The 13,037-nt window shown below is 42.4% G+C and overlaps 1 protein-coding gene across 2 annotated transcripts in view; it reads right to left on the minus strand.

Moving 5' to 3' along the window:
* Nucleotides 1-579: 579 nt before the first annotated feature.
* Nucleotides 580-13,037, minus strand: part of LOC119791113 (transcriptional regulator ATRX-like) — a 43,815-nt gene continuing 31,357 nt past the window's right edge. The window contains exons 17-34 of one of the 2 annotated variants that reach the window (XM_038297036.1): nt 11,757-11,866; nt 11,545-11,688; nt 11,306-11,471; nt 11,085-11,222; nt 6,385-6,560; nt 6,165-6,300; nt 5,885-6,012; nt 5,716-5,809; nt 5,471-5,627; nt 3,833-3,927; nt 3,647-3,752; nt 3,385-3,562; nt 3,109-3,300; nt 2,892-3,035; nt 2,741-2,812; nt 2,572-2,667; nt 1,013-1,141; nt 580-930 (exon numbers count right to left, since the gene is read on the minus strand). In XM_038297036.1, coding sequence (XP_038152964.1) covers nt 838-930; nt 1,013-1,141; nt 2,572-2,667; nt 2,741-2,812; nt 2,892-3,035; nt 3,109-3,300; nt 3,385-3,562; nt 3,647-3,752; nt 3,833-3,927; nt 5,471-5,627; nt 5,716-5,809; nt 5,885-6,012; nt 6,165-6,300; nt 6,385-6,560; nt 11,085-11,222; nt 11,306-11,471; nt 11,545-11,688; nt 11,757-11,866 — 2,354 coding nt within the window. In that variant the 3' untranslated portion in view covers nt 580-837. Of the gene's footprint in view, nt 931-1,012; nt 1,142-2,571; nt 2,668-2,740; nt 2,813-2,891; nt 3,036-3,108; nt 3,301-3,384; nt 3,563-3,646; nt 3,753-3,832; nt 3,928-5,470; nt 5,628-5,715; nt 5,813-5,884; nt 6,013-6,164; nt 6,301-6,384; nt 6,561-11,084; nt 11,223-11,305; nt 11,472-11,544; nt 11,689-11,756; nt 11,867-13,037 lie in introns of both variants that reach the window. The other variant, XM_038297026.1, reaches the window with a different exon arrangement.

A 13,037-nucleotide genomic window follows, 5' to 3' on the forward strand; every position in this document is an offset into this window, starting at 1 on the left:
ACTCACACTTCAATGAGGCATGTGACCGGGAGTTAACGACCCATCAGAACCCTCTGACGACCATGAAACCACCAGGTGACCTCCATGGCCAATCCAGTGGGAGGGATCATAGCCACCTTTCGTCCCCCGCAAAATTCTTTGTTCCACCTACAATATATTAACCTCAGTAATCTACAGTATATTAATCTCAGTAATCTACAGTATATTAATCTAAGTAATCTACAGTATATTAATCTCAGAGCTCCCCACCACCAGTTAGAACTGAAGAAGCCTTTTGGATCTTCTTCTAGAAAACTTAACGTCCAGTTGCATAAACTGAACCCTTCGAGCTTGACCCTGACCTGGATGAATGAGAATCTTCACAGATATTTAATGGAGGAACCTCCGACATTAACTTGACTGGATAATGGCTAATCCAGCTTTCTGAAACGGAAAATCCAGGATATATGAGGATTAACCCCTGAACTTATTCTGTTCTCACTTTCTAAAACGAAAGCCCAGGAGGAGGGCTGAAGCCTCTTGAGTTTTAACTAAAACTTATTTACCCACTGACACCTGAACTGGACTCGGGGGCTTTAGTGCAAAAAAACAAACTTTTAATTTATCAGAACAGTAAAAACATTTAACCCGGAGTGAAACATTATTTTAAGTCACAGGGATAAGCAGAAACTAACACAACAGGTAAACATAATTAAACTACAGGTTTGCAGACAAGAAGAGTTTCAGGAAACTAGATCTTTACATTCAGGTCTGTTTCTACAGAAGGAAAACAAATAAAGTGACTACAGAATAACACTTTCATTTCGTCTTCTTCCTGTTAAGGCTTTGGTTGGTGGTTCAGGTGGGCACAGGCTGGTGGGAGGAGCTTGGGGCGCTGGGCGTCACAGCAGCTCGTCGACTGTTGAGCAGCGCCTGAATCTGCATCGTGAGCTAAGAGAGAATTCAAAGGTGAGGTTGGCCCCGTTAGGATCCTGTGTTTACAGTAACGTTTGCTCAGGAGGGACGGACTTACAGACTCGTGGTTTCTGAGGGTTTCTTGATAAAAGACATGCATGAGAATATGTCTGTTATCATCAGACTGTTTCCAATTCTCAGCTTTCTTGTTCAGCTCGGCTTCTGGCAACAAAGGGTACTGCTGGCGCTGCAGGAGAAAACAGGAGTAAATATTAGAAAGCTCTCCTGTTATTGGAGAGGAATATTTTACACATTGTTTTATCGAACTCTAATGTAGCTTTCTGGTTTTAGTGCAATCCAACAATCAGCGCCCACAAATCCGATTTTTAGTCGGATCCAACAGAAAATTTAGTGCTCCACGAAAGTCAATGGGGATGATTTCCTGCAGGGTGCTGCATAGCTCCGACTGAGATAGCGCCCAGGTCTATTTTGGTCGGACTACGCAGCAATCCTGCAGCAATTTCACGGGTCTGGCAGAAAGAGAGCCGCGGTTAGAAAGTAAAACACATCTGCTTTTGGGGAAAATATTAAATAAATCTGTTAATCGCACAGAGAAAGAGTCAGTTTGGAGTCACACATTGTGTGGACAGCAGGCAAGCAGGACGGACTGGTGCAAAAACAATGAATGAAACATTAAAATAGAACACTTAACCCATGATAGGCGTTAAAGAGGACAGAAAATGGATCAAGTGGCAATCATCTTTGAGCCTCACAAAAAACAAATGAACCAGGGGCAGACAGAGCAGGTAAGCACGGCATATCTCTCACCTCTTTATGAAAAGAAATAAAAACTTGAATAAACTTCCCAGATCTCTCTCTGAGAATCACCTCTCTGCCTCAGTCAGAATAGAAACCATCCCATGGCGTTTATTGCTGTTTTTCTTTTCCTTAGATCGTAGATCTCATTATGTTTTTAACATATGAACATTCTATATGTTCTGGTTTCAGATACTGCACAGACTCATTAAAGTTATAGTGGAGGATTTTCATAAATTTTTAAAAAAGACCAGCCTTCTACACTGCACATGCACAACCCTATACCTGCAATAACGCCAGTAACGCCAATTAAACGCATGCAAGAGCGTGCATGAGCCCATTTCTCCTCATGCACGCTCTGTTTAAAAGTTGCTGTTGGCATCGCTCATACAAGCTTACTTTCCAAAAGATTTGTTAATTTTCTACTATGTCAGACTCATCACCAGTAAGTAATAATGGGGGCGAGCACGTAGGACGGCCTTACGTAACCGTATCACCAGAATGACTGACAATTAGGAGGACCACTTATTTTGATGATCCACCCGGAAAAAGAACATCCTCCACTATACCTTTAAATCAAGGTTTACTTTATAGGATGTGATAGTTTTTTTTTTTTTTTTACTTATTTAATAACTTATTATAATCTGTCCAAGTCAAATGTGGGAAATTGTTTCATTTCGCTGGGCACAAGGAGAGAAGTGAAAAAAATCTGCACAGATCAGGATCTGCTCACCCTGGCTAGTCAGAGCCTCTCTACACGCAGTCTGACCGAAATACTAGGAATGAGATTAAAACGTTGGATGTAACATTAAGCCCTGTAAAGACCTCAGTGAAGCATGTGAGCTGGTTGTGTTCACTGACCAGTCGTAGGACATAGTCCTCAACAGAATGAGTCCTTATCTGCTGCAGGCTCAGGAAAACAGAGCTTAAAGTCATTCTGCTTTTGTTGAGTATTTCCTGCAAAGAGAGACGGGTGAAAAATCCTTTCCAGATGTAATTTAAGCAGCTTCAGAGATTCCCTGTTAAATACCAGCAGCTGCTCGTTAGTCTTTGTCTGCAGGCCGTCTTGGTTTGAACCGGTGGGGGCGTTGGTTTTGTTCGACTGGTGGAAAACAAAGGCGGCGTTTAAATACAGAAAGCGTGAACACTGTCTTTGTAAACAACGTTTTAGTGGTGGTCACCTCGGCTTCGTACTCGGCCCACGCAGCTTTGCGATCTGCTTCGCTCAACTCCTCCTCTTGCTTGTGGTCCAGCAGGGATTGGTGCTCATGGTAGGAGACGATCCAGTCTTTACAGATCTGTAACAGCTGCGCCAGGATGCTGTCCTGTAAGAGAAGCACATGGGTCTGTAGCGTCCGGTGAGGAAGTGGCTCCGCTTTAACTGAGTTGGAGGCCAACCTTCGGCAGGATGGGAGTTGGCCTCTTGCTCTTCTTAGAGTTTGGATCATCCAGCAGGTCTGGCTCGAACGTATAGAGGTCAGTCAGCTCAAAAAGAGTGAAGTGTCTCTCTATCTGTTGATGATCTATGACTCTGAAGGACAGGGACTGCTTGGCGACTTGTCGGTCGTAGATCTTCTCCTCCATGGTTCCCTGTTGAAAGCCGCAGACGGAAAGCATGGGTAAAAACATATTATTTTTTTTAAGGGCGATGCGACTGAGGTCTCAGCGTTTTACCTGAGCCAGCAGGCGGTACACAAACACCGGCTTCAGCTGACCGAAGCGGTACACTCTGTAAATGCTCTGAATGTCATAGGAGGGATTCCAGGACGCGTCGAAGATGACCACCCTGTTGGCGGCAACGAGGTTGATCCCGAGGGAGCCGGCCCTCGTTGAGATCAAGAACAACCTGCCGCTAAAAGCAGTAAAATCAAAAGCATCAATCACTTTCCCCTCCGTCTTACTCCAGCATTGATGGACAACATGGAGCAAAGTGTACCGGTGGTTGGAGGGATTGTTGAACCTGTCCGTCCATTTCTTCCTCAGTGAAGCGCAGGTGGAGCCGTCCAGACGATAGTAATCCAAGTTTTTAATCCAGGTGCCCTCTGAAAGTTCACAAAAAAATAAAAATAAATAAATAATCACCCCCCCGAAGTCGTCTGGATAAGCGTTCCTTTTTTCTCACCTTTTACGGATGATAAAGGCTCTCTGGCTTTGTGAGAGGCGGCAAGGAAATCCTCGATGAGGTTCAGTGAGATCAAGGACTGACTGAACACCAGCCTAAGAACGCAGACATGGGATTGGCTGAATGAGAAGCATCACTGCAGACCGCTGACGGCTTAGGAACAAAACCAAAACTGAAGGAATGGAAGCACTTTAAAATGTCCTCTGTGGAGTGCCGTACAATTCCATTAGACACCACTTGTCTTCTAAACTACAGAGGGGAATTGGTTCCATTATTGTTGCAAGGAATACATAAAAAAATGTAGTCTAGAAAGAAAAACTCTGAAAAATTATCAAAACAAGGTTTTGAGAGCAACTTTACTGTTTTCTCTTATTCTATAATTTCATTTTTCTTTTTAAAGGTACTCTTTGTTTGATATTTCAGATTTCCTTTCCTTTTTAAATTTGTTTTTCAAATTGCGTTTCTCAGATTACATTTTCTTAGCACTGACTCTTTGCCAATCAGAATGTTGTAGCTAGCGTCCAGCAGACCAATAGAAATGCATCTTTGCTTCTTACACCAGAGGAAAGCTCCACCCCCAGAACTAAGGCGAATGTGACCTTGAAAATCTAAAAATAATTAAATTTTTTAATACTTAATCCAAAAAACAAACACTTGAAAAACGAAGCTTAGAAATTTGTTAAAACATTTGATGGATTAAAGATAGAGTTCTTTAAATATCTCCACAAAAAAGCGCAAAAACCATCTAATCCTGTTTTATAAAAAGGCTATAAACACCAATACTCCATCCTGATAGTGTTTACATCTGCTTTGGCCTAAATAGAATCCAGCAGGGGGCGAAATGAGCATAGACATGGCGCCATCTGATGGCAGTGCCAAAAAAAGGACGCTGCTCCTGGATAAGAGCCTCACCATCCTGCAAAACCTCGTGGTTGAAACAAATAGGCTGTCATTCATTTTAGGTGGAGGGATACACGGCTGTGACATGACCAGGAGCGCCAGCGTTGTCTGAGCTAACGTATCGGATCCTGCTAACAAAGACAGTTCCTGATGGTGACGACCAGCATCCGTCCACATCAGCAGCTACTGCAGAACCATAGAAAGTTCATGGAAATAATCCGGACCGACGCTGGACCCATTCATGGTTCTGCTCTCTGGCAACACTACAACACTGACAGAAATGCCTTCTAGACTAACCTTAACAGTTAATCTGATGAAACATATCTTAATCTAATAAACTGACAATTAAGTCCAACTTGATTATTTGTTTGAATCCCAAATTAAAAATTATATTTTCAAAAAAAACAAGAATTCTTTCCAAGTGCACCTGCATTGGCAGATTATTGCTCTTCATTTTGAGCAGAATTTTCAATTAAAGATGATTAATAATGAGCAGATCGCAGTTTAGTATATTAATCTCAAATCAAAACGACTTCTTGGGCAGATGTCAGACAGTAAGGCCAGGTTAGATGGATCTTTTTTGCCTGTGGATCAAAGCTCATCAGAAAGACGACCAGCTAATGATAAAGGCTAACCAGACTTTTCAGATTTCATTTGTATAACTAAAAGAACCTTAGAAGGGTTCAGCACTTAAACAAATAACCAGAACGGCTCCGGCTACTTTTTTCTAAAACATACACTTTATCGCCCGGGTCTTCGGCCATTCGGAGGATTTCAAACAGAAGAACCATTTTTCCAGAATGCTCCATGATTCTGGCGTCGCCTTCAGACAGCAGATGTTTGTACCAGGCCTGAGCAGGACGCCGAGGACCTGAGCTGCTGGATGCTTCATGTCCTACAGAGAACATCAGAATAGGAACATCTCAGCTAAGGACTTTGTAAGCCTCAGCATCCAGACACTCAGACAGCTGCCGCTGTAGTACCTCCCACCGGTGGCTCGGTTTGGGGTTCAACTGTAGAAACGGCTATGGTTCCGTTCTTATTCACTTCTTTCCCTTCGTTCTTCTGGAAATGTCTCTGCTGTTGGATAAATCAGAGGAGTTAGTGGAGATAAACCTTCATACTGGTACAGTGCTGATGTGATTCTTCTACCTTCATGTTGTCTTTGCTGAGGCTGCTGAGGTGGAGGCACCATGGATGAGACCAAATTCTGCCCAGGACCTGAAAATCTGTGAACACGTTGGCGCTGGTTTTGGTTTTCCCTTTCATGGAGTCTTCAGCTGGAGATGAAAACAAAAAAAACAAAAAAAAACCTGCCAACATGTTCCGGGGATTCTGGGAAAACGTCATATTTCCAAACAACCCTAAATCTATCAGGCAGGGTGAGGACGACTAAACCTCTCTATGTCTGTGATCTAATCTGTGTATTTACCAGCCAACATGTGCTTAGACACCACATGGTCGAGGTAGTAGAGGTACAGCTTATGCTGAAGCGTGGAGATCCTCACTAACAGCACGTACTCGTGTTTGGGAGGCAGAAACGTAGTCAGCTCAGAGTAATCTCTTCTCTAGGATTAAAAAAGAAAAATAACTCAGAGGAGTTTGAGAATGTAAATAGACATCCCTCAGGCCGCCGTTCCTCCTGTTCTCACCTGAACGCATCCAGCCAAAACGGAGTGGAGAACATGGGCACGCTTCTTCATGATGCGGACATCTCTGGGGGTGGAGTCAGCACACTGGCCGTTCTGGATGGGGTTGATGAAGCGGTTTCTAAACTCGTTCAGGGAGCCCAGGAGGTTCTTTTTGATGAAATTCACCATGCAGTGGTCTGCAGGGAGGAAAAACGAGTTAGGAGACGCCAGACAGTCATTGGGGAGTTTTACATCACTGACATCAGCAGCTTCCAACCAAGTTTAGTCTCCAAAGATTTCTAAAGGATTGGGTGAGATCCCATACTTTCCAGCTAAAATTTTGATTAAGGTGATTAAAGGCAAAAGAAGGTAAAACTGACAGCTGCGTCAGTTGGACCATTTGCTGGTTCTGAGTGTGAAGAGGGAGCTGGGAAAAATGACTATTGAAAGGGAAGAGGTGGAGGAGGCATGTTAAAGAGGTCAAAAACTTGAAGGGAAAAACAGATTTATATTGGAGGGGCTGCAGCCTAATGCTACGTTCACACCGTGATTAGAGCAGCAGAAGCAGCTAGTTTACATGCAAAGTCAATGGCTGGTTTTTGTGCACCAAGGTGCATCTAAAGGTCCTGCAGTTCGTCTAGAGCAGCTGAAGCATGAGCTTCTGATCATCTGAGGTGCGTGACGCACTTCACAAGCAGCAGCTGCTGGAGTTGGAAAAATTGAACTTTTGCTGCACGACGCATCACATCAACCGATCAGAGAAGCTGATCTGAGAGCTGTCAGGGAAACAGACTCCGCACTGCTGAAACAGTTTATTAACACACAAATTAACTTAAAATGAAACCTGCTGGCAAAATATGTTCTCTTATTATCCTGGTGTCTTCAGTTTGTACCACATAACTCAAAAATGCTAACATCTACTTCCAGCTGCCACCAACAGTAGGGGAAGACACCCAAGAGGCGACCAGCCCTGAGGCAGCTGCTGCTGGGGATTCCCAGTGACAGCGCACCACTGGTATGTGGGGGTCTGAGCAGCTCTGACAGAGAAATAATATGTGAAGGCAGAATTGTAATCTGTATGAACTGACTGCACAGACGATGTTTTCAGGTGGACTTCATCACTTAAAAATATATTCAAACTACTTTTGACCCACTGATCACAGCAAATATAGCAAAGCCGCTCTCATTGAACACAGGAGCAGCAGAAGCATCAGACGCATCTGGACACACGTTACTGGATGTCTGAACTTAATGTGGACAAACATCAGAAATGAAGCAGCAGAAGCTTTTTTGATGTTAAAAGCACGTTAGGTGTGAACATAGCATAAGGGGTCTTAAAATCCCACTGCCAAGGAATTAAATCATGTTAAAACTTGATCCAAACTATTACATCCTGGGTTTGTTGCCATTGGTTGAACTGGGATAAAGACAGTTACAATACTTCAGAGGTGTTGGATGGCTGCTATGAAAAGGATCACATGAACTGGATTACATGATCCCACGCTTGGTCAGAGGCACGATGGCTAAAGAAAACGTCTGAAAATTCACAAAAATGTCATTTGAGAATAGAAATGTTAACGGACTTGTGGGGTCCAATATTTAGCCTCTGTAACTCATATATTGTTTGAAATGTGACTAAACTGGGTGGAAACTTGCTAACTTTGTTACCGGCTGGGAAACCGTCTTTGAAAGCACGACTTCTAGAGTCGCATTTTGTTCTTATTTAACTTCGAACTGGTTGCATTTTTACAGGATAAAAATAAACATTGTTCAAACAATATTATGCTCAAATTTTTGGATCAGTTTTTACATTGTTATTTTTACTGTTTTATTGTTATTTATACTAGGGTTAAAACAATTTATCAGATTAATCGATTTTTGAAATAACTGTCAACTAATCCATTAATCAATTAACCATTAACTGGAGTGTAGAGACTCTAAAACATTCCTTTAGCTGACAGAGCGACCCACTTGGAGCAGGAATTATACCAAGATTGTAAAAAATTACATAAAGATTTTGCATTTAAGATAAAAAAAATACTTTTTTCGTCTGTCAATGTGCTCTATCCAGACCCCCTTAAGTGGAAAAAATTTAGTTTCACCTGGTCTCATTTCATAAAAATTCTTCTTTAAGGAACCTATTTCTATCTGATTATTAATTAATTAATTAAAAAATAATCAACAGATTAATCGATTTGCAAAATAATCGTTAGTTGCAGCCCTAATTTCAATTTATATAAACATATTTAAATTTTAGATGAAAATGTTGTATATTATTTGCATTTATTTCTCTCAAATACTGCTGTAAGCAAATTATTCTTTCAGCTAAAGGCCTGTTTTAGAGTCTGGGCCATTATAATAATATTCAGTCATTCTGCTGGTGAAGATCGTCAGTCATCCAGGTCGTAGTCATTTTTTAAAAAGTTAAAAAGCAATCCACTGGACTTTGTTTCTCAGTTTGAAGACGTTTCGCCTCCCATCCTATTTCAGTTTAAAATGTCAAAAATAGTGTTGAGTTCAAGGCTTTATAGAGTGGACCAAATGCCTTGTTTTGGCTTAGAAAACATGCAAATTGAACCGGATGAATGGGTCCACCCCTTTGGAATGGGGGTGGTTTGGGTTTTTTGTTATCCTGTAATATCCCATACCTGTCTATGTCTCTGAAAGGGGGGCCGTTACTGGGAATTGTTGGCCTGGCTGAACAGGTGAGGTGATTTGTTCCCCTGTAAGGGGGTGGAGGTTTGCAATGATAGTGAGAAGGAATCAACTCAATCAATGAATTGTAGGTTTTTGAAAGATGAAACCCGAGTTCACCCCCTCTGTTTAAGGTTGGTTTTTCTTTCTTAACATAGATGGCTTCCTTCACACCCCTTTCAAACCACCTATGTTCTTTGTCCAAAATGTGAACATCCCGGTCCTGAAAAGAATGTCCTTTGTCCATAAGGTGTAGATGTATCACAGTCTTTTCCCGAGGAGGAAAGACTGCGAAACATAAACCACGCGTTTATGGAGAGGTTGTTTGGTTTCTCCAATATAAAGATCAGAGCATTCCTCACTGCATTAAACTGCATACACCACTCTGTTCATCTTAGGTCAGGGGGTTTTGTCTTTAGGTTTCACTAGTCTCTGTTTAGGGGTCTTGTTTGGTTTGAAATGTACTGGGATTTTGTGTTTGGATGAAAGTTTTTCAAAGACTCCAGCAAAATATGTGATTTTTTTGTGTTTAATCTTCTCACCGTTATGTTCTGCGTCTTTTGGATTTCCTTGCTGATGTGTTTCTGTTCGTTGTGTTTTCCTTCTGTTTCAGTAGGGACATGTTCTGCCCGGTGTTGTAAGGTTCTGCTGACTGAGAGTTTGTGTTCCAGTGGGTGGTGTGAGTCAAAAAGAAGATATTGGTCTGTGCGAGTGGGTTTTCTATACACTTCAATGTTGAGGTTTCCATGTCCTTCCATGCTCACCAAACAGTCCAGAAAATGTAGTTTGTTGTCATTGCATCCTCTCTGGTAAATTTGATGTTGTGCTCAAATGAGTTGATGTGTCTTGTCAAAGCTTCCGCTTCTTTTATCTGGTTTTGAGGAACGTGTCATCCACATCTCTAAACCACTGGCTGTGGTGTTCCTCTGAAGGAGTCCAAAGCTCTCTTTTCCATTTCTTCCATGTACAGATTGGCTACAACTGGTGACACTGGAGATCCCATGGCACAACAATGCTTCTGTCCTTAAAAATGATCCTTGAACTTGAACAAGGTTGTGGAAAGTCAAAGGTCCAGTAGGGTGCAGATCTGGTCAGGAGTGAAATTAGTCCTGTTGTTCACTGCTCAAGGCTAACAAAGAACCTAAAAGACCCCTCTTCCAAAGGGCCGGACCTGTTTGTCCAGTTCAATTTGCATGTTTCTAAGCCAAAACAAGGCTTTGCTTTGGTCCACTCTATAAAGCCTTGAACTCAACGCTATTTCTTACATTTTGAATTAAAAAAGCTTCCTGGGTGGGAAGCGAAACGTCTTAAAAATGGAAACCAAGTCCAGTGGATTTTTTTTAACTGTTTTGGAATTTCATTGATTGATTGTTTCATTGTATTTAAAAAATACTTTTAATCCCACCAAAATAACAGAACAGCTCAGCTTTCAGTAAAAGGACTGGACTGCAAAAGTGACTGTACGGAGAAACGGGATCCAAACATCCTCTAACGGCACCAAAGCTCTGGAGAACCTGCTCATCAAGCAACACCAATGAAAGAATGAATCAGGAAGGCGACATTGAACCTTTTCAATCCAGGAAAGTCCACAGATCTGAAACTCAATAACTATCCGCTCAAGAACTAGGGCTGGGCAATTAAATGCGTTAGGCGCGTTAATATAATTGCAATTTCACAAACCACATTTTTCCAATTGCAGAGGCACTGATTTTGGTTTTATTACATACAGTATAAGAGAGCAAACAGCTAAATTTCGAATTCTAGCCCTTTAGGTGGCAGTAACATGCCTAAAGTGGGTTTGCAACCACATGGAAGAGAAGGGAGAGGAGCAGCTAGCTTGCAGATTCATGCCTGCAAATAGAAGTTAGACCTTTTTCACAAAAATGTTACAGCAAAAAAGGACTCTGGAAGAACGGAGGACAGACAGATGCTCAACCTAAACCTCTGATAGTTTCAGTGTTCGACCTCCATAGAACGAGGTTAAAGTTAAACCCGGTCACTGTTTGGACGTGCAGTTGGACACCTACACTCTACCAGGTTGTTCTGCAGCGGGGTGCCCGTCAGAACCACTCTCCTCCGGGTCTTAATGGCGTTCATGGTCTGGGAGATCTTTGAGGTTTCATTGCGAAGGATGTGACCCTCGTCACAAATGACAAAGTCTGGACCTGAGAGAAGAGAAGACAATAGATTAAAAAACGGATGAGACATTAGAGGATGAACCAGAGGGATCGGATCACAATTCCTGAACCTGGATCTACTAAGGGGCTCCTCAGCTTCTGGCGTAGGACTGGAGTGTTCTGCGTCAGGAGGCGGTACATCTCATACCCCATGATCATAACTCCTCCCTCCCTCTGCCACCTCTGCAGAGTGTTGAGTCGGTTCAGATGATCCTTGACCGTGGCCAGCTCTAAAACCTGGAACACATCCTTCTGCTTGTATCATCCAACAGGTGAAAATAATCTGACTTGGCTCGTTGTCTCACCGTACCCGGACTTTATTCTCCCCCAGATTGTGCTGCCATTTCTTGAACTCGCTGACCCAGTTGAGGATCGTGTTGAGCGGACAAACCACCAAGGCGGTTCTGAAGGTCAGCTTCGATGAGAGCAGCACCGTGTTAAGGAACGCCACCACCTGAGGAAACATGACGTTGAGCAGGAAGTCACGATGAGCTGAGAGTCTTTCTTATCTGTGTTCCCTACCTGCAGAGTCTTTCCCAGACCCATGCAGTGTGCCAGGATGCATCCTGATCCGGGGGAAGAGTTGGCCTTCTCCACAGACTCACAGCAGCTGTCCCATATGAACTTCACACCTAAGAGAGGAGAACAGGACAATGTCAGGCCACGCCTCACTGCAAAGAAAAATGGAGGTCAGAACACCGGCAGTGACCTCCAGTCTATTTAGCTCTGGTGTTTAAGGGGAATTGACTAAGACAAAGCTGCGATCTGGGCAGTCTTTTAGTAAGCAATGCGTACAGGCGTACATTGTATACATAGTTTGCTTTTTTTTCTCCCCCGGTGCTTGCAGTTTGTACCACATGCCTGAAAAATGGTAACATCTACTCCAGCCGCCACCAACAGTAGGGGGAAAGCCCCATGAGGCGACAGGGCCTGAGGCAGCTGCTGCTGGGGATTCCCAGTGACAGCGCACCGCCCGGTATGCAGAGGTCTGAGTTGCTCAGTAAGAAAAATAATATTTGAAAGTGGGATGGTAATCTGGATTAACTGACTGCACTGATAATGTTTTCAGGTGGACTTTATCACCTAAAAATATATTAATATGTATTAAAACTACATTTTACCCACGGATTACATAAAAAATAGCAAAGCCACTCTCTGCCAGCAGAAACATCTGGAAACACTTTACTGGACATCTGACCTTAACCTCTCAGAAGGCTTTTAAAGTGTTTACAAATAATAACTCAGAATGCATAAGAAAATGACACTGGTAAAATGTTTACCAATATAGACATGTTAGACATTGTTGGAAAGCTTAAATTTTCCACAATTCAACCACCTAGTTCATTTTATGGACACAGGGAGCACCAAAACACAATTAACACAGATATAGCAGCATGTCAAAATGTACCATGAAAAAGCAGCCACAACAAGCAAGCATGTCTTTATAACTGCTGTTCAAAAATACCTATTATTTTCGAGAATAAAAAGAAAACTTCTCGTTTGAACTGATGCAGCTTGGGTGTTTTTAATGTATATATTCAGAAACTAGAAGGTGTTAGCTTTCAAATAATGTACCACACATGGAATTTGGGCTTACAGTTCCTAAGTCATTTGCTTTTCTATTCGGGTATGCAAAATAGGGGAGGATTTCCCAAAATAAGGTGGATATTAAGAGGTTATGTGGACAAGCTTTAGAAATAAAGCAGCAGAAGCTTTTTTGATGGTCAAAGCGCGTACAGTGTGAATATAGCATTAGAACGACCCTCTGGAGGCAAAAACCAAAACCTTCAGAGAAATCCATCT

This window comes from Cyprinodon tularosa, unplaced genomic scaffold (genome assembly GCF_016077235.1).
Source record: "Cyprinodon tularosa strain WSP-4 unplaced genomic scaffold, ASM1607723v1 ctg110, whole genome shotgun sequence".
NCBI classification, from domain to species: domain Eukaryota; kingdom Metazoa; phylum Chordata; class Actinopteri; order Cyprinodontiformes; family Cyprinodontidae; genus Cyprinodon; species Cyprinodon tularosa.